Raw genomic sequence first — 19,833 nt, 5'->3', positions numbered from 1 at the left:
CAACTCTACAACTCTCAGACTAAGTGTTGAAAATACAGGACGCTGTCACTTGACAGGTTTGCACCTCTTCTGTGCTAGAGAATACAGGCTGCTTTTTAGTCCTTTTACAGCAGTATTTACTTCACCAGACATTTACCAGGATAAGTGTAAAACGCCATGAACTGGACAACTTTGTTAGTGACAGCGAATCAGCAGAGCCAAATAAAAACACAACTCAGTGTGCAAGATTTTAACATAATGTCAGGTATACACTTGTCATGAGCATTCCCAAGTAAGTAAAACACAAAATGTGAAGAAAGTGCATGAAAAGTCCCATTTACACTCTGGCAGTAGATTTGAAATCGTTAATAACTCCAGTACTTTCATCCAATATGGGAAATGAATTACACGGCTGTATTCAGAGACCCTATTAGGTTGAGGTTACAGCTCAGCTTCAGTTTTGCATGTGGTATCCATACTGAACTAGAGAGGACTGGTCTTTTGAGTATCATAAGAGCTCCCTGCTGGATTTCATTTGTTACAGAGAAAAGGAAGACACTGAGAAAAAAAATTTCCTTAGAAAGGCAAACACCATGTTGAGAAAGTAAAGCCCTAGCAGGTACCTGGAGGTCAAGAGGAAGAACACAGGCACAGTTTGTCCTGCCAGTGGGGAAAACGGGAATACTGTTGCATCCTCCTAACAAGTGTAAAGAATACACTTAAAAAGCCTGTGTCAACTCCCTAAATTTTCACATGTACATCTATTAAATAAACAAAGGCCCAATAAAAAAAGGCTTGGATTGAATCCTACTCTGAGGCAGCATGGTCCTTTCAGGAGCTGTACAGTGGAGAAAGTTTTTATCCCATTCCCCAACACTTCCATGCAACAGACATTTGAGTTCCACTAGAAATTGCGGGTCTTGGCTAACATGTTCACTGACAGTCTGCAGGATCAAGGGCTTCAGCCTTTCAAGCCCCACTATGCCCCTGGTCTCTTTGCATGTACTGTCCAGGTTAGCAGGGTGCTCTGGTCTATCATGAGGGGTGTCACAGACAAAGTATTGCCTCCTTCCCCCCTCTGTCTCACTCCTTTTCATGTGCACAGCTCACGGCACGGCTGAGAGATTCACCACGAGGACAGCTCACTGCCTCTATGCTGCTCCTGCTTATAAACGGGACAGGATTTAACTCTTCTCTTTGAAAAATAACCTTTCAAGCACCTTAATTACAGCAGTGTGAACTGGAGCACCAGTAAAACAAGAACATGGGCTATAACACTAGTGAGACCTTGATGGATGCGCTACTGTCAGTTTAGCGTCAATACTTCATTGACTGGCCAGAAGAGAGCTGCTTGGAGCCTTAGAAGAAGGTTTCAGACCAAAAATGAAGGAACTCAGTCCATTACACCCAAAGGCACCTGCACAAAGAGAAGTTACATGCTTGAAAGCAGTGGCAGCTCTGACCAAGTACTACATCAACAAGATCCAATGAGAGAAACTAAAATTAGAAAAACAAAATCAAATCAACCTTTACATGCAAATTCCTAATAGTGACTACAGTTACCTCATGGGGAGGGAACACATTTAATAATTTTAAAACTCCAGACTGTGATGTCTTTCAAGAAAAGATGTGCTGTAACTGAGCCTTGGACTTGAAAGTGTTTGCTGAGTAAGGTACGCAAGCGTAACAAATAATAGACTGCAGTCTCTGGGCAACACTGTGCAAGAAGCCAGACTGTAGATTTACTTCTGATTTGGCCATAAAATCTGTTACACTACAAAGCTGTCTGTGGACCAAGCCTAGGTTGAGGTTTGGAGAAGATCTGTCATTTTGCTTGTTGCTACATTCACCTAAACCCACGTATTCTTTAAACTACTCTAGACGCTCAGAGGATCATGTCACTCATTTCACTTCTTGCACTTCAGAGAGAGGGGACATGTAATTAAGCATCATGCAACTACAGGAGTAAGCTTGCAAAGCTAGCTCTGGCCTTTGATTTCTCTGTGGGGCAGAAGCACAGAGTCTGATAGACCTCGAGTCTGAACACAAACATGGTGTGATCAGCAGCATTGGAAAGTTTTCCCTGCAGCCTGCCCTGAACGGTAAGAAAGACCTTGGATGAGAGGGAAGCTCTCCCTCTCCTGCCTGGCCCCAATCCATCGTCTGGGCCTGCCAAGAAGCATCACTTTAGTACTAAATTTAGTGCTGGCTTTTAAAAATATAGGAATCGTGTTGATACTATAAGTACATTTTGCAAGAACTTCTCTGGAACCTGAAAAACACACAGACGTAGCTCAAAAAGAGAAAAATAATTTTAAAAATCCCACTGTGTCTTCGAAGGACTTAAAGATGCCCTAGGCATTTCAGCCTAGGGATGAACAGCCACATAACAACTTATTGTGATCCCACTGCTCGAAAGGACTATTTAACTATTCAGTACCATCCTTCAAAATTTATCATTTTCTCTTCCCGTCTGTTTCATCCATTTAAGCAAGAGCCATATTTTGGCCTACACTAAATTAATGTTTTATTGTATCTTGATGTCTATTGGTTAGTCGTTTAAAACGCTGTGCAGGCTCCTAAATATTTGGTCTTATTACATTTCATGTTTATATATAAATTCAGACTTGGGTCACTTGCACCCAATTTGAAATTTTTGGCTTCCATCACAAAACAGTGCTGGACAGGAGAGTGATAAGGTTTATGATATACTGAAATTTATGTTCTGTTTCTTTGCTCTTGGCTTCATTGTCCATCGTGCTAGGCTTTTACGCTAGTTATAAACATGGCCACACATACACACATGGAAACATCAAAGAGCCTACTGAAAGCAAACCCTCCCTCACTCATCTGTCCCTCTTGGGAAAGAGTGGGTGAATATTAAGCTATACCTCCTAGCTGCAATGTATTATTGAGGTACTGTGCAGAAATGAGCATCATATAAAGCAAACTGCATAGACAGAGCAAACCCAAACATCCCAATAACAAAAAAGGTTTCTCTGGTATCCTGAAGGCTGCTGCCAAAGCTCTGAGGAACAGTACTGTCTACAAAAAACAAACAAGCAAAAAGATGGGAAAATATTAAAAAAGGAGATATTATTGTTTAAACATACCCCTCCCCCATTATTATTATTTTTTAAATTTAGATGATACTGCCTTTGCATCCCAAAGACTTGAATGCAGAAGTTTTCACCGCAAGGACTCCCTTATTTGTAGGCTGCCTGGTATCAAAGGGCTCATGGCTAGGGCATCCACAACATCAGACTGCTAAAAAAGAGCAACATCATTCCTAAAGAACTAAAAGCACCAAACTGCTCAAAAAACCCAACACTGTTCTGTATAGACACAGTTGCAAGGCAAACCAGTGCCTCCGGGAGGCTGGCTGTACTTTTGAGAACACATTAGCACATAAAAGCATTGACATAGTTTGAAGTGCAGTGGTGACAGCCTTTTTAGGACACCCAAGGCTGAAGACTCCAGTACTCCAAAACCCTTCCAGGAGCACCAGCCCTCCTTGACCTTTGCTGATACGCCATCTAAACACAGGCTCCGTCTGCTAAGTCCTTCCCAGAAATACGGGTCTCCCAGGACCAGTGTTGATCCTTGTGTTACAGAGAAGGTCAAGCAGACTGTTTTCAACCATGCGGGCACTCAATGTTTGGCGTTCATCTTTCTGAAGGTTATACAGTAAGCAGTTTTACAGGCTTTTAAAGAATTCAAGCATTCCTTATTATAGGCTGCACAAAAATACATGGCTCTGGACATGTTACTCATATTCCTGTGCTAATTTACTCGCCATTCATTTTTTCAGTCCTGGGACATTTAGGATTTCTGGGGTTTTTTTCCCTTTATTTATTCTCCAAATCTCTCTCACTCCTGCAGACAGATTTTTGCTCCTTAGTCTTACCTCCATCTCTAAAGTGACCAAGAGAGGATCTATCTTATAATTTCCCCTTGTCTTGAGGAGAATCACTTAAAAGACCTCTTCAAGCAATGAGCTGCTGAGGCTGCCGGTTGAACGCTACAAGGCATTTGCTACCCTTCACTTTGTTCTTTACCTTATCCAGTTAACTCTACTCTTGCGTTACGCCCAGAGATGTACCAGCAGAAATCTTTGCAAGACCACAGTGATCTTGCATTTTGTTTTTCCAGCCAGGTCATTCCACGATCCAGCTCACTGCCTGCACTCCTGCGAGACATGGACAGTGGCAATACTTAGCACTGGTACTGTCATCAAATCCTTCAGAAAGTCACACCTAAAGCACAGAAAGCGACCCTAACCCTTTCAATCTCTCTCTCCCCACAGGTGGGATTCTAATGGGTTTTTTTGCTTTAGGGAATAGCCACAGTATTGCATGTGACTAGACCACCATTTAAAATTAAAAATGTTTGCTATTTTGAAAGATGATATCCCAAAGAGAAAACCTAAGCAAATGCCACCGCCAGGAGAGCCATGCAAATTGTCAAAGAGAGGAATGACCTCTTGCTGCTGCTATCAGGTAGCAACAGCAGTGGAAGAAAAACACATTTCTTTCTTTTTCTCTCTTAGGTTTATGGGGCACCTTTGTGCTACAAATGAAAGAGTAAATATGAAAAGTTACCTGAAATATGCAACAAATTTATCCCATTTTGGTTTACTGGCAAAAAACAGTAAAGCATTAAAATAAATTGTAACACCTATGCTTTAGTAGTGCCTAATAAATAGGCATTTAGTGAGTTCATGTCCACAGTATAATTAAGATATGATTATAGTCTATAATTAGCAATTTAAAGGCACATTCATCATCATCCTTCAAAGATCCAGTTGTCCCTAATTTGATGCCACTCCAGTACAGATAAATCAGAAATTCAGCCCTAAAGTAAGAATGACAGACGTTCAGATTGAGACCACAATCTTGCTGGGTTTTGGTTTTTTTGGAGCTATTTCTTTTTTTTTAATGGGCTTAGAGTGGGGTACTGATTCATGACTAGAGAGTGTAAATGAAATCTGAGCAGTAAAATAATTAGAGTGTTAAATCAGTGGGATTTCAATATTGACTTCAAGAAAAATAAAAGAATTCATTCAATTGCCTCTGTACAATACCTGGCATAACACAGCCTTATCTATGTTACCGTGATATAAAATAATACACCACAAAATAACATGAGGAGATACTAGGTGTAAAGCTTCAGAGATTTAACATACTCTTACAGAGTAAATACCTTGATAAAGACATTGCCTGCTCCACCACTTATCTAAATTAACAGGGTGTGAGGGCTTTATTTGCATTGATACATTGTTAGTTCTTGAAAAAAAAACCCACTGTCTCAGAACTTTAAGCCTGAGCACACTTGCAGAATATTTCCATCTGACAAGTCAAAGAAAAAAATGGAGTGACCAGTGATGATGCACCCAGAATGGATACTGCAACTCATAGGAAGCAAACAGTAGAATGGGTCTGTAAAAAAAAAAAAAAAATAAAATAGAAATAAAAATAAGAAAATAAAAATAAATAACTGTGCCCCCCACCCCCATTGATCACTGTTTGGTTGCAAAGGTCACTACTTAACCTAAATTGCAAGTGAGATTAATGACATTAAGAGTTATGAATAACCAAGATGCCTACTTAGTTATTGAAATTTCCCGCATGGGAAACCCACTGCAAAGATAACAAAAGGGGCCTCTGCACGGTACTATTCAGGATGCCAGGGGGGCTACAGTCTTTCAGAGGTCGGCAGTGAATTACAATCAGTAACGTGAGAACTAAACACACCAGAAGATTCCGTGTACAAAAGCATTTTATGAAATTAAGAAGCCACACAAACAGGGAGATTGGGTTTCCAAGAGCTGAGCACACCCTCAAGCGTGGAAGCCTCCATGGTGGCCGTGCAGAGATTTCACGGAAGGAACAAGGGGGTCTGTCTACAACGCAGATCTACAGAGCAGACCTACGTTAAGGCTCAAGGGCAGCCAAACCCCTACAGAAAGCTCTTCATCCCACATCATTTTGTGCAGCCTCTGGCCTGTCATTTCCTCCTTTGCTTTCCCCTCCTGCTGAGGCACAGACACTTCAATTTTGTATTCCATTTGTATCATGCTACTACTGTATGAACAAGGCCTGAATTCACTGGATCACAAACAAAACTTTAAACCCCTGTTTTCCAGATTTCTGGCCCAGCCTTCAGAGTGGGACCACAAGCAAAGGAGGCTTTTTGTTTTACTGCTGAATATGCCTCTGCAGACCACATCCATGAGCTAAATGGCCAAAGCTTTGTTGGCATTTCCATGCACCAGAGTTACAAAACCACCATCATGGACCATGGGATCTTTTCTTGCTTCCATGCTTCTTTCTAAGCCTTTAAGCATCCTGAGGTGTAAAGATCCCTAAGACAACTGGAGCCAGGCTTGTTAGGAAAGAAGCTGCATAACGCCGGGAGGGGACTGACATTTTTAAGGGCTTTCATGCACCTGCCCTCAGCTGACAAAATCAGTGCAAATAACACTGTCCAGGGCCACCTTATTGCATGAGATTTCAGGAGACAGAATCCAAAGGTCTCTTGCCCTCAGGGCCTATGTGAAGAATTAGATTATGAAAATGCAGGATGAAGATATCAGACAAGAACAGTATTCCTGCCTGGTGCAAGTCTTTGCTGCGACTGCCAAGGATGGGTGGTCAAATGATGACTGGGTAACTTCTTAAAGAAGTTAGCTTACAGCTTCAATTTGATTTCAAAAGAGTTAACAGAAAATTGGTTTGTAGTATTTTAGGTATTTTTCAGGGGTTTCTTTTTGCTTTTGGTTTTACAAGATTTAGCATTTGGGGTAGAGTGCCCCAAAAGTGCAGGCCATATTTAAGCATAACATTGATTATTGAGAAATACAAAATACACCTGACTCGACAGTTTTAACCCATGCATTACCTGCTCTAGGTGATCCCCTCCAAGTCCTCCACCCTCCTGGCAGTGCCAGGCTCCTCCGGTGCCCTTGGAGCTGTCATGGTGCATGCCACAGTGCCAGGGAACTGCAACCCAAGCCAGGTGTATTATCTCTGCCTTGAATCTGTACTGCCAGTTTTGTAGGGTTGATGCAAGATGATTAATGCCATTCTGAAATTCCTTGTGGATGGATTAATTAGTGTAATGATATATTCATTTTCACGCTGCTGAACCTACTCTAGCAGCAAGGAAATTACCATATATCGCCTGAGGGAACCTGTAAAATACACAGTAATAACAAGCAAACAGAGGGCTACCATCGCCCTTTTGTCCACTGCCACATACAGAATGAAGCTTTACAACACACACAAATAATTGCTCTCTTTGAGCATAAACATGCAGGCAGAACATACCCTAGAGAGTCCAAATTCTGAACAAAGATATGGTTAGAAAACCGGTGAAATTTCCCACTTCTGTCAAGCATCCGTTAATGCTGTGACTTTTAAAAATGCAGTTACTGGAAGCTATTTGTTGAATTGCTGCTGTTTTATGGAAGCTGTCCTCTGCCAGCACACAACATGGGGGTCCCCAGGCACCCTGCCCATCACACACAGGACTGTTGTGTCTGTCCCCCCCGCCCCCATCATGGGTTCACCAAGAAGTCTGCAGGATCCAGTCCCTAGTCTGGGGACCCCACCATAGCAGTCCCACAATCAACTACAAGAAAATGCACTTAGTCTGCAACATTTTTGGCTTGAAACACAGCAGACATGCCAGGATTTGATGCTATTACTCAGTAATAGGCTGGAGAGATCCACACTGAGCAACACAAAGCATCCTCCTGCCTGGGGCTGAGCAGTTCTGAACGCATCACTCAGCAGACACAATCTCTTTTAAAAACCTGGAATGGAGGAAATGAATGAAGAGCAGGACTGTGGCTCATTCCTGTCCATTTGCTGCAGACTGGCTGATTACGTGGAAGGTATCTATTTCTTCTGTTGTGCTTCAGAAGATGGTGAATGGTTTTGGGGATATCAGCCACAAAGCCTCAAGAAAATCCTTGGGTTTTAGTTTCCAAGACCTAAGCAACTTCATTTCAATGCCTTCATTCTGTTGCTATTGTAAAAAAAACATCACTTCACTTGTGCAACAGACAATCCAGACACACGTTAGAAGTATACTACTATCCAGTTCATATAACACATGTAAAAAACCCCAAATCACTCCCCCCCCACCAAAAAAGCCCCCCCAGCCCCCCAGAAAACCAAACCTCAAACCCACTGACTTTGGAAACAATGAGGCTTTCAGACTGCATTTGTATCCCTCACTTGTATTTCCCATTTCTTCCTTGTTCAGTGCACTTGTGAACTTAAGAGTAATGACACCCCTTTCAAAAGGGTTAAATTCACTCAAGGAAAAAAGCCTTGTGTTTTTGAACCCCATTTAATCCCTTCTTGATTTTGATTACATCATTAAAAGCAACTCAGTCTAGGATTATCACTATTGGTCATAAATGAAGGCAATACATTGATTTTTCTTTAATTAGTTTTACACTAACCCTCTCCAAAGGTGGGCAAAAGGAGAAAACTTGTTTTCAACACGTGACCAAGCAAATAAAACCTAGAAGTCATAAAGCTTATCCTGTTTTTCTGTGTGACACCAATCATTCAGTTTTGCTTCCTCCCAGGGAAGTATTATGAAACCACCTTTTGGAAACCAACAACACAGAAAGCGGAGCTTTCTGCAAAGACTGTTGTGACTTTTTGCTTTTGACAGAAGATTTGTTGCTGTGCTTCCAATTGGTTCCAGGCTCATTTCAGGAAAATTAGGTAAGACAGAGATGTGTATTTAATTTCAGAGATTCAGAGATCAGCAGAAGTTCCCTATCCATGCAGAGTCTCTCAAAATGATCTGACTCCAGTCTGTTTTGGTTTTGAAAGAAAACTGAGCCCATATCTGACAACAAGGAGGATTCACCTCTCCAATCACATTAGCCACATTTATCATCACAGGTGTAGCTTTCAAAGCAGGTAGTGAGGCTACAGGTGAGGACGTGCACAAAGACAGCATTTGCCTTTTGCTCTACAGAATGGATTATACTCATCTCTCTTCCTTATAGGACAATCAAAGGGATGGATCAGCTCTTCAGAGCCTTTCCTATCTGTAGGGTTTCCATAAAGGACAAGTTACACTTACTAGCAATATTTCAGCTTCTCCCAAATTATGAAGTGTCTGTGATGCAGTTCATAACGTGATCATCATAATCACAGAGGAGATCGAAATGCCTCAAGGATCCATTTTGCAGAAAATTGTGCAGTGGCACAGCATTTGCAGAAGTTTAGCACCTTGCCATCCAGGCAATTGCCATAAATGTGACAAAGTGAAACATAACCCAATTTGCATGCTATTATTTTCCATGGCTGATTTGACTTGATACACACGAATCACATAAAAATGCAAGATAGTCCAAGAAGTATTTACATAAGGGGCTGATTGTAACAGCAAAGAGCTATTTGGACAGTAATGTATTTCCTTTTCAAGAGGATGCAAGGATTATCTTTCGTCCCACAGATATCTCTAATTCTCACCTCTGTATGCATCTTAATTTCCATTAAGATCTGTGAAAGTCTGTGTTCATGTTACAAAAAGAACAAACACACAAATTCAGCTTTAGAGAAAGAATGCTGTGGGTGATAGGACTGCTATTCTCAAGGTGTAACAAGGATGCTTGCCTGCGTACATTTTGTTACTGACATCCTAGGCTGGATTTTGATTCTGCATTAAGCAGTTCTACTAATAGTACTTAATTACACCATTGTTTACCCCATCCAAGAGATTCTTATGCATACATAGACATTTACATTATTAAACACACTACATCATTATCAAAACCAAACAGAAACTTGAGAGGCACAAGCCAATCTAAATATGTGAGCACAGCATTTCCACTTGTCTGCAGAGTTCTAAAATTATTTCTCCTCTCTTTGATGCTGAATTCTAGTGAAAAGGAAAAAAAAAAAATCACCATGTGTTTTGGTGGTTTCAATTTGGATTTGTAAACAATTGTCATCTGTGACTACACTAAAGCACTCACAGAATGTGAAATTCAGTCCAGGGTATCCATAAAGTTCAAACAATTTTGGATGATTCTCTGGAAAGAGCCAACATCTTGGGGTGAATACTTTCTAACTTACAACCTCCCCTGACCATTTCTCTCCATTTTTAGAGAATGACCATGGTATCTACCCTTTATTCAGAAAATTCTCTCCAGATTACAGAACTTGCATACTGGTGCAAAACAGTCTTTCGAGCATTTCTGTTCCACACCAACTATACACAGGTTAAAAAGCATGGGTCCAGTATCACGGAGGAACATTACACAGAACACTTGGCCTGTGTTACACCAAACACATACAGTAGAGGTGAGGACACCATTTTCTGATGAAAATAATCAGAACTTTAGAAAATAGTCAACCAACATGTTTCCTAGATATTATACTGTGGATGGTTTTCTGAATAGCAAAACACATTGTATTGGGTTTGCATGGTAGCAGGGGGGCTACAGGACTGGCTTCCCCCATGTCCAACAGAGCCAACGCCAGCCGGCTCCAAGACGGACCCGCCGCTGGCCAAGGCCGAGCCCATCAGCGATAGTGATAGCGCCTCTAGGATAACGTATTTAAGAAGGAGAAAAAGTTGCTGCAGCACAGAAAATGCAGTCAGAGAGAAGAGTGAGAAGATGCGAGAGCCCCAGCCCTGCAGACCCCCAGGTCAGTGCAGAAGGAGGGGGAGGAGATGCTCCAGGCGCTGGAGCAGATTCCCCTGCAGCCCGTGAGGAAGACCACGGTGAGGCAGGCTGTCCCCCTGCAGCCCAGGGAGGTCCACGGGGGAGCAGATATCCACCTGCAGCCCGTGGAGGACCCCACGCTGGAGCAGGGGGATGCCCGAAGGAGGCTGTGACCCTGTGGGAAGCCCGCGCTGGAGCAGGCTCCTGGCAGGACCTGCGGCCCCGTGGAGAGAGGAGCCCTCACTGGAGCAGGTTTTCTGGCAGGACTTGTGACCCCGTGGGGGACCCACGCTGGAGCAGGCTGTGCCTCAAGGACTGCAGCCCATGGGAGGGACCCATGCTGGAGCAGTTCATGAAGAACTGCAGCCCGTGGGAAGGACCTGACCTGACGTCCCCTTGTCTCAGACCCATGCTGGAGAAGTTGGTGGAGGACTGTCTCCCATGGGAGGGACTCCACGGTGGAGCAGGGGAAGACTGAGGAGTCCTCGCCCTGAGGAGGAAGGAGCGGCAGAGACAACGTGTGATGAACTGACCACAACCCCCATTTCCCCTCCCCCTGTGCCGCTGGTGGGGGTAGGGAGATAATTCAGGAGTAAAGCTGTACCCGGGAAGAAGGGAGGGTTGGGGGAAAGGTGTTTTAAGATTTGGTTTTATTTCTCATTATCCTACTCTGATTTCATTAGTAATAAAATAAACTGATTTCCCCAAGTCAAGTCTGTTTTGCCTGTGACAGTAATTGGTGAGTGATCTGTCCCTGTCCTTATCTCACCCACAAGCCTTTCATTGTCTTTTCTCTCCCCTGTCCAGCTGAAGAGGGCAGTGATAGAGCAGCTTTGGTGGGCACCAGGCATCCAGCCAGGGTCAACCCACCACCCATATCTATTGTTTACGTTTTCATGCGTGATTCAGAGTATCCTCCTGCTGACAGCAGCATTTTTTAACATTTCTGAGCAGAGCTTTAATGGAATAACTGTATTTCCCGTGGTGTCTCCTGTCTTGTATCGTACTTGTCACAAGCTGCCAATCTGTATTTGTGGGGTGGAGAACAGTATTCTCCAGGGAGTGCCCATTTAATATTCTCAGCTGTGCTGTGACCTTTTCCATTAATAGATGTCACAATAAGGGCATGCCTTTATTGCTGAGCCACAACAGCATATTGGTTAATCACCCACAAGACAGGCGTCATCTGAAGCTCTGACATGAATATCCAAGCACATGCCTCATCTTGACTATATTTGAGATGGGAGGACTCAGTTTGGGGGTTTTCCAAGCAAAAATGCCCTAGACCATCTATCTAACACTATGGCACCAATCAATGCAAGTCTGAAGGAGAGAAACACTTTGAAATCAAGATAATTCAACATTTCTTCAGCAAGAACAAAACCAAGCTGAACTTCTTCCTTCAGTACTGACACAACTACAATGGAAATCAGTAGTGTGGGGTGGGGAAGATGCTGGCAGCACCTGAAGAGGAATGAGTAAAACAGTCCTCTTGAATATGACCTCATCTTGCACAGTTTCACCAATGCCCCCTCCCCCAAACAAACAAACAAAAAAACCCCGAAACCAAAACAAACCCAAACTTGAACTTCAAGAAAGGAAAATATTTTGGAAAAAACCTAAAAATTTATTAATTTAAAAATAGCAGGAAAGATCAGCATAGTAATAACCAGTGTAGTCCAAGCTCCCTCTTCTGGTCTTTTGGAGTAAATATTCTGGAGTAAGCAGGTCTTGATAGTCTACCATCTGGTTTCAAAATCCAGCAACAAAATGTTCATATAACTTAGACAAAACGCCTGTTAAAGTTATTGAACCTCTTCCACACTAGTTATGTTTTCTTAAGCAAAGGATGTACAGACATGGAAATTTGTTGTAATGTATGACAAACATTGCACAATACCTCCTTTCTTCCCTTGTGAAACCTTCAGTTTCTTGAGCAGGCAGTTCTACACCATCACCAGGGGCTGCAGCCAAAGGTACATCCTCAGAAACAAGGTTATCAACTTCTTTGCAGCTATCAGGCTTGGAAGCGCTGCAAAACAATTATTAAAAATAAGATGACAAATTTCAGAAGTGCCCATGAAGCTTTAGTCAAGTCTCCTTAAAAGATGAACTTTGGCTGGATCTAAACTAAGCAGCTCTAAGGAGCACATCCTGCCCTTCCCAATTCCATCTCCCTCCCACCTCCCACAAATTACTTCTTCCTACAAACCCTATTTCACTTAATTTCTCAGATGACCACATAACCAGTGATACTGCAAAGTTTTGACAGGTCTTATAGACCATAACAATAACTGCCAGAGGAATTTCATTGTACATGAAATTAGCAAAATAAATAAATCACTAATGACTACTTTCCAGTTCTCACACAGCCCTTTCTCATCAGTGTACAATACAAACATTCAACTAAGTGACTTGTCTTTTAGAAAAAACTAAGATCCAGGACTAAAAAATTCACTTACTTTAAAAGCTCTCCCTATGCTGTAAAACTAAAAGCACAATAATCCCTGAACTCATGACATGAATGTTCAAGATTACAGGACTGTAATACTGCTGTATTTGTTAATTCCTACAAGTCCTTCTGCTCAGCAAAGCCCCACAAGACCCAAGCTCAGAAGCACGACAGTCATGTAATCATTTCCAGAGCACGTAAATATAGATTGGAAAGACCGAGTTTCTTCATAGCAAGGAAATTAACTGTGGGGCACTACGAGGAGGCATGCCTGCTCCTGGTCCCTGCAGAAAAGGAGTTCTTGCACACAGACACCAACCAGAGTACAGGAGGAAACTGCCATCTGCCTAAATCCCTGGCATGCAGGGGAGGGTAGTCTTGCCATTCCCTCTCCTCAAGGCAGACTAGAGCAGAATGCACCATTACAGCTCCCTTAACTTTCTGTTTTCTTAAGCAAAACCCAAATTAGAAAAAAAGCTTTCAACAGCAGCACAAATAAAACACTTCTCTCCTGAGCCTTCTCATGATTTTTAAGAGTGTAAATCACCCGTGTATCTAAAAGATCACCCCACAAGAAGCTCACGTGCATTCTCCCTCACTTTAAGCACACTGGTAACCACACTACTCCCCCTGCTCTTGGCCACACTCATTAAACTAATGACAGGAAAGGAATTAAATAAGCAGTGACTTCATGTCTCAAAAGCAGGAGCAGCATAGCATCTTGTCACACCACACTGTCCTTTCCAGGGCACCTACGACATACCAGAGGGACACAGATGTCCAGGGGTAGCAGTCGGACACAACAGCCTCCCCTCACGCCAGCTCCTGCTTCCAGAGATCCAAGACACATGCGTTTAAGGAAATGTTGGTAGAACCAGGTCTTGCCTGAGAAGTTTCTTTTAGATTTCCTGAACTAAATATAAACAGCTATCTTAGCCATTCCTTTTAAAATTTCCTCTGCCCTCCCCCCCAGTAATTATACTGTAATTGTAGACGGTAGATTAAATTGTGTTACTGAATAAGAGTTGGTAAAGTTCAGGGACAGATTGTTCCTTTCTTTAGAAACATGTATACAGAGGACAAACATAAATCACATCCCTAACTTTAGCTACAATATATACACGCATGCGAACAGTTATTTCCCAAAGTGTTTATCCACTAACCTACCAAGATCATGAAAGCTCTTTCTGAGAGTGGTTTACCTTGATTAGCTCATATCCATGAAGTCACTGTGTGCCATATTGGATAGCTACTCATAATTTCTTCTAAGAAATTATATCTGCTTTATGCAGTCCTTCCTTCCTTCCTTTTCCCCAGTTTGTCCAAACTGGTCTGACACAGACATAGACTTCCTAAATTTTCAGTCACATCAAGTTAAAATAAATAAATAAATAATTAAAAAGCAAGATGTTTCCTTTTTCATGCAAAGGACCTTTCCCTTTACTAAAAATGTCTTTGTCCTAATATAGTAATAGCATCAAACATATACAAAGGCAATGTGACTATATAGGGTCACACGAAGATTAGAGAAAGTAAGATTTTAAAGCAAAAAGTAAACTGCTAAAAATAAGTGAATGCTGAACATCTGTTTGGACAGTAAACAAAGAATTGCAAAACCCAAACAATTCACAAGAGGGCCCAGCCAAGCAAGAATACCTAACGCACATAAAATTATAGACCTTGTGTTACGCACACATAAAACCGTCCCAGTTAACTGCTTATAGTAGCACCTGGTCCCCTCTCACCCGCACCCTTCGCACAGGCCCCACTGCCCATCTACAGCCCTTCAGCTTCCCCCTTTAAGTCTTTCCACATAAAATGAAACAATTTTCAGAGATACACTTTGACTAATGTCATTCCTAACGCTCTCTGCAAAGCAAAACTAGCTATTAAAATACTGGCATTTTTGGAAGAGCTCTGCTCCCTGGCCTTCACAAAGCACAGAGCTTATTTTTATGAGCTATAGTATTTCTTTGTGTTAAAATCCACAAATAATTTCCCTTCATCTTTCCAAGCTTCATCTAAACCATCGAGTACTGGATTCCCATGAAGACCACGCCTGCCAAGTATCAGCTGCCTTACTCGTACAAGTGGACTTGTAAAGGAACATAGCAAGAGATGCAGTTGGTACTTGCATTTTCTCTGACATCTTGCACCAACGTGAGCTCCAGGAGGTATCCACCTGTGTGCCGTGGGTGGGCAGACTGTAGGACAGGCTACCATGGGCTGCCTCCACTCTTTTTCCCCTCTGCTGTTGCTCTGACAAGAGGTCCGCAGTACCAGGGAGTGTTGAGCAAGGCCATGAAAAGTAGGTTGCAAGACTAATCACACCAGGTCCGGGGCTAATATTGCCACATGATCATTTTGGCACCTTTCAGTATGGTTTGCAGATAGAACTGCAACGGCATAGTGCTGCTGGTTATTGCCCATCACCAGATGGGCATTACGTGCAGATGGGTGCTGCCCGCTGGTGGCATAATAAGGCCGCAAGGGACAAGGCAGAAGCAGAGAAGCTCAGAAATGGTACAGACTGCACGAATTGAGGCAGGGTAGCACAGTACAGCAACCCTGTCCAAAACACAGACTCTGTGTCCACTCTAAACTCTCCAGCCGAAGTCTGCATCAACTCAGGTACAGGTATCAATTCACGCTATCAACTCAGGGTACTTGTATCAGCTCAGACATGAAGCGGCTACATTAAAACCTCTGCCTCTCCACAGCTCTTACTAAAACAAGATTTGCCATTAAACTTATTTTCCAACTAGTAATATTCTAATGGTTGTAGCAAGGATACTACCAAAAGGGCCAAGTTTTCTCAGTGCACAATAAACTATACATTGGCCAGTCTTTATCCTGCAGAGTCCAGGTGATTAGAAAACAAACATTTTTCAAGGTGCATCTCTGTTTAAGTAATTCTCAAAAGTAACTTTCTGACTGTCTGTATATACAGATAACCCTGAGTATTCCTGCCTGCTTGTGCTGCTAACACTGAGGAGCACACCCTGAGAGCATCACAGTTCCCCAGGCTGTGAACTGTGTGACCAGGAAAGGTCCATTGGCAGATAAAGCAACACAGCTTTTAGTGCATCCGACATCACTCACCTATCACAAATTCCCTTACGACAGCTTAATGTGCCCTCTGCATAACAGGAGCTGGCAAAGAGGCTGATGTAGGGGAACATGTTTTCCAACGCCTACTCAGCTTTAGCACAGCTTTCCTTCTCTAGTATTCATGACAAAGCTGTGACAGCTCTGTTTGGTCTGGACTAAACACCGTGCTGCAGCTCCACAACCTCAGCTGGAGATTAAATGCAAGAGCAGAAGCTTTCCTTAGCACGTGGAAGGGACCAGACTGGGTTGCCCTGCCTGTTACCTATGGCCTGACGCTAAAAGCACCTCATGCAGTGAGTACTTTCCAAGCTGCCTTTTTTTCCTAGGCACTTACAGGTTTTTTTTTTTCCCCACAAGACAAACAGCAAGTTGCAGCAAACAGATAGACACTGCTCAGAAATGTTTAACACCTCTAACCATGGAGCCCAGCTAAGCTGCGGTCTTGTACAGCCGGGGCACTTATCTGCCTTCTCTGCCTTTCCAATCCAAGCATTTCTCATATAAAACAGAAGTCCTGTTGCACAGCTCTGCACCTGCAGCATAGAGAGAAAGATGTGTCTAGCCAAAATTTCTCCTACTGCAACGTGTACTGGCAAATCAGAGTGAACTTGGCCTTTCAGTTTCATTGCTGAACAAAAATGCTTGGCAGAACAGCTAGTGAACTTTTTACCTAATTCTTTTCAGGGCACTCCTCTGTAGATACAGTAAAAAAAAATCTACTTACTGAGCAGATGATACCATGTTGTCCCTGATCAATATGTTATCAGCAGGGGAGGAGAGAGGCAGACAGTCATCCTCAAGAAGCAAAACAAAGATACAGTTTCTTGACTGGACAGATGGAGGGACAACCTGATCTCTTATTATGCACTGCCATCTGGAAGACATTTAGCACAAACTGACCCCTACCTTATATGCACCATTATTTTTCCCTGTCAAAGTGCACACCATCTGCATTATGTGACACCCCTGACGGGGAAATACATGGAAACAAAAGGAACGTATTAGTAAATAACTAAATATATTGGGGGAAAAACACTTTATAATTGTACTTTACTGCAGACAGACTGGAATAGCATCATGCCATCTAGTAGCCCTGGTAACGTTTCAAAAGTATAGTGCAGAGGTATAATCAGTAGGCATCAACACAGTGACATCACTTGTGTGTGCATTAGAGAATTTTTTTGCAGTCACATTGAAAAGCAGTGCTGCAGTATTTCTACATAAAATGTGAAAAAAGCAGTGGCTTTAATATGATCATCTTACTTATATAGGCAAGAATCTTCTCCGCATCACAGAAGAGGAGGGATAAGGCAATGACATGAAACAACAAACATCACTGAGACTCTTCCCTTGGATAAGAAAAGCCCAGTCCTGCTATTACTGATCCTCATTGTGAGCATAATCCCATGCATTTTAAGAGTACTGCTTTCATTTGCTGCTAACATTATGTTGTTACCAGTTTAGGTCTGACCAAACCACAGAGAAGTCAGCAGAGTTTGTTAGAAGGGTTGCACCATGCCTGTTTTCAGACAGGAGCTAAAGCAGGGGTCCAGCTGCATTGATATTAACCCCTCTTCTGGCAACCACCTGCATCTGTGGGTGGGCACATGTGGGAGCCACTGCGTTTCTACTGCCGGGACACCAGGGAACACCTCTGCAAGGCTTGCAGAGAAGCTGGCAAGCAATAACAGCCTGGACAGGAAAGACGGGTGCAAGGAGAACAGGTAGGCTTTTATGTCTAAAGCTGAACAAGGATGCAAAATAAAGGAGTAAGAAAAACAAACAGTACTGACAAGAGTTAACTGGTGCAGCTTTTTAAAAAAATAAACAAAAAAATTAAAACCAACAAACATAGGAGAACTATCTGCAGCCAGATTCACTCCAGTTGACCACAGTATATTTCTTTCTCACTTTCCTCCGTTTCAGGAACTGAAAAACTACCTACTTCCACACTGAATATCCCTGGTTTGCAACTTTTTAGCACTGAACCCTTGCAAAAATCCTTGCACCTTCCTCCAGTTCAGGATATGGAAACAAGAGGCAGATCCTGTGGTTGCTGCACTCTGTGTGCCCTCAACCCTACTGGGCTCAGCCACCCTGTATGGGGTAACTACAGCTCAGCACCAGCACTCGCAGCCTACGCAACTGGGGTGAAGCAAGGAACCCCAACACTAACTTTCGGACATTAACGGTAAAAACATTTTAAAGACAGAAGTTATGAAGAAGGTCAAAAGAAAAGGTATAATAAATACAATTAACTTGAAATTCCAGATCCAGATAAGAATGTGAACAATGTGAATTCATGAGGTTTACAAGAAGCAGTAAATTAAAACACTCTAAGACTGTTCTTCCTAAATGTTTCCTAAGGTGACATTTAATCATAGACAGCTTGTGTGCCTTTTTCCCTACAAACAGCAAACTATTACCCCAAGGGCAACAGAGTCTTCTATTTCAGACTGTAGTCCAGAGACCATGTATAAATCTTCCTGGCACTTCTGGTGTTAGTCTTTTCTTCATTCCTCTGCATTCAGAAAGTAGCTCACAGCTCTACCTCAATTACTGCTCACTCTTTTCTAACTGCCGTGCTACTATGGCCAACAATCCATTAGCAAGAAAAAACACAATCCATGAAAACCCATCAGTAACCCAATTACATTTGTTAAAAACAAAGAAACACAACTCTTTGAGTAAAAACTTACAAGAACTGGAAGAAATCCACATCATTAGCTTCCCACTGTAAGCTTCTCTAGATGATCTTACCCCGATTGTAGGAAAAAGTGTTTCTAACACATTCACTCAGCCAGCATCAGCAACTAACCAGCTTGGGGACTGATGGAAGACCAGTACAGGCTAAACAGCAAAGTCACCCAGCTTTTAAGGTGGATTGAGCAAACCACACAAGCTCCTTTCTGCCTTTGATAGCATATTATTGCTACTTCAGACAACCAATTTAATGCTAGCTTAAATATATTGTGTATGTTTACACTCCACCGAATTCACAATGATTGAAGGGTAAACACACCCTACATGGCTTCCTCTACCCTTGGCAGTTAAGACAAATTCATGTGCCCGAAGATCCTGACAACCCAACTGCCACCAGCACAAATAAAGCAACAGTTTCTCTTCTGAGTGCAAGTAAAAGCACACAAAAAGCCCAGTGTCCAACAGAGATACAATGCTTTAATGCTTTTTAATCAGCATTATACTGTTAAGGAACTTCTCAAAATCAAAGAAAAAGCCCAAAGGATCAGTTACCTTGTACTAATCCAAAAAAAGTATAAACACCTAAAAAAATAAGACACACATTGCACCTTCACATGGCATGACCCCCCTATGTTTCAAAGTGATTCAGTCTCAGGGAAAGGTAAAACACATCTTTCTTTGAAGGTTTTGATAGAGAGAGATTTCAATTCTGATAAAGATTTCCACTGACAGATGCTCCCCTGACTACAGACAGACTCGGCAAACCTATCAGCAACTGGCCATACCAGACATCTATCCATCCACGAAGAGTGATAGCAATTTCTTAGCTAGTGCTGACCTCCGTGGTCCTCCACCCCCCCACATCAGTAAGGACTTTGCAGCTGCT

General features: G+C 42.4%; 1 protein-coding gene across 11 annotated transcripts in view; it reads right to left on the bottom strand.

The window, feature by feature from the left end:
- TACC2 (transforming acidic coiled-coil containing protein 2) overlaps positions 1 to 19,833 on the bottom strand; it is a 155,498-nt gene that overhangs the window by 71,928 nt on the left and 63,737 nt on the right. For all 11 annotated transcript variants that reach the window (XM_052798555.1, XM_052798557.1, XM_052798561.1 and 8 more), the window contains one exon: positions 12,582 to 12,713. In XM_052798555.1, the coding sequence (XP_052654515.1) occupies positions 12,582 to 12,713 (132 nt within the window). The remainder of the gene's footprint in view (positions 1 to 12,581; positions 12,714 to 19,833) is intronic.

The sequence above is a fragment of the Harpia harpyja genome, chromosome 10 (assembly GCF_026419915.1).
Source record: "Harpia harpyja isolate bHarHar1 chromosome 10, bHarHar1 primary haplotype, whole genome shotgun sequence".
Lineage (NCBI taxonomy): Eukaryota > Metazoa > Chordata > Aves > Accipitriformes > Accipitridae > Harpia > Harpia harpyja.
Note: the sequence above shows the minus strand (reverse complement) of the source record. Positions and strands in the feature narration are given on the sequence as shown.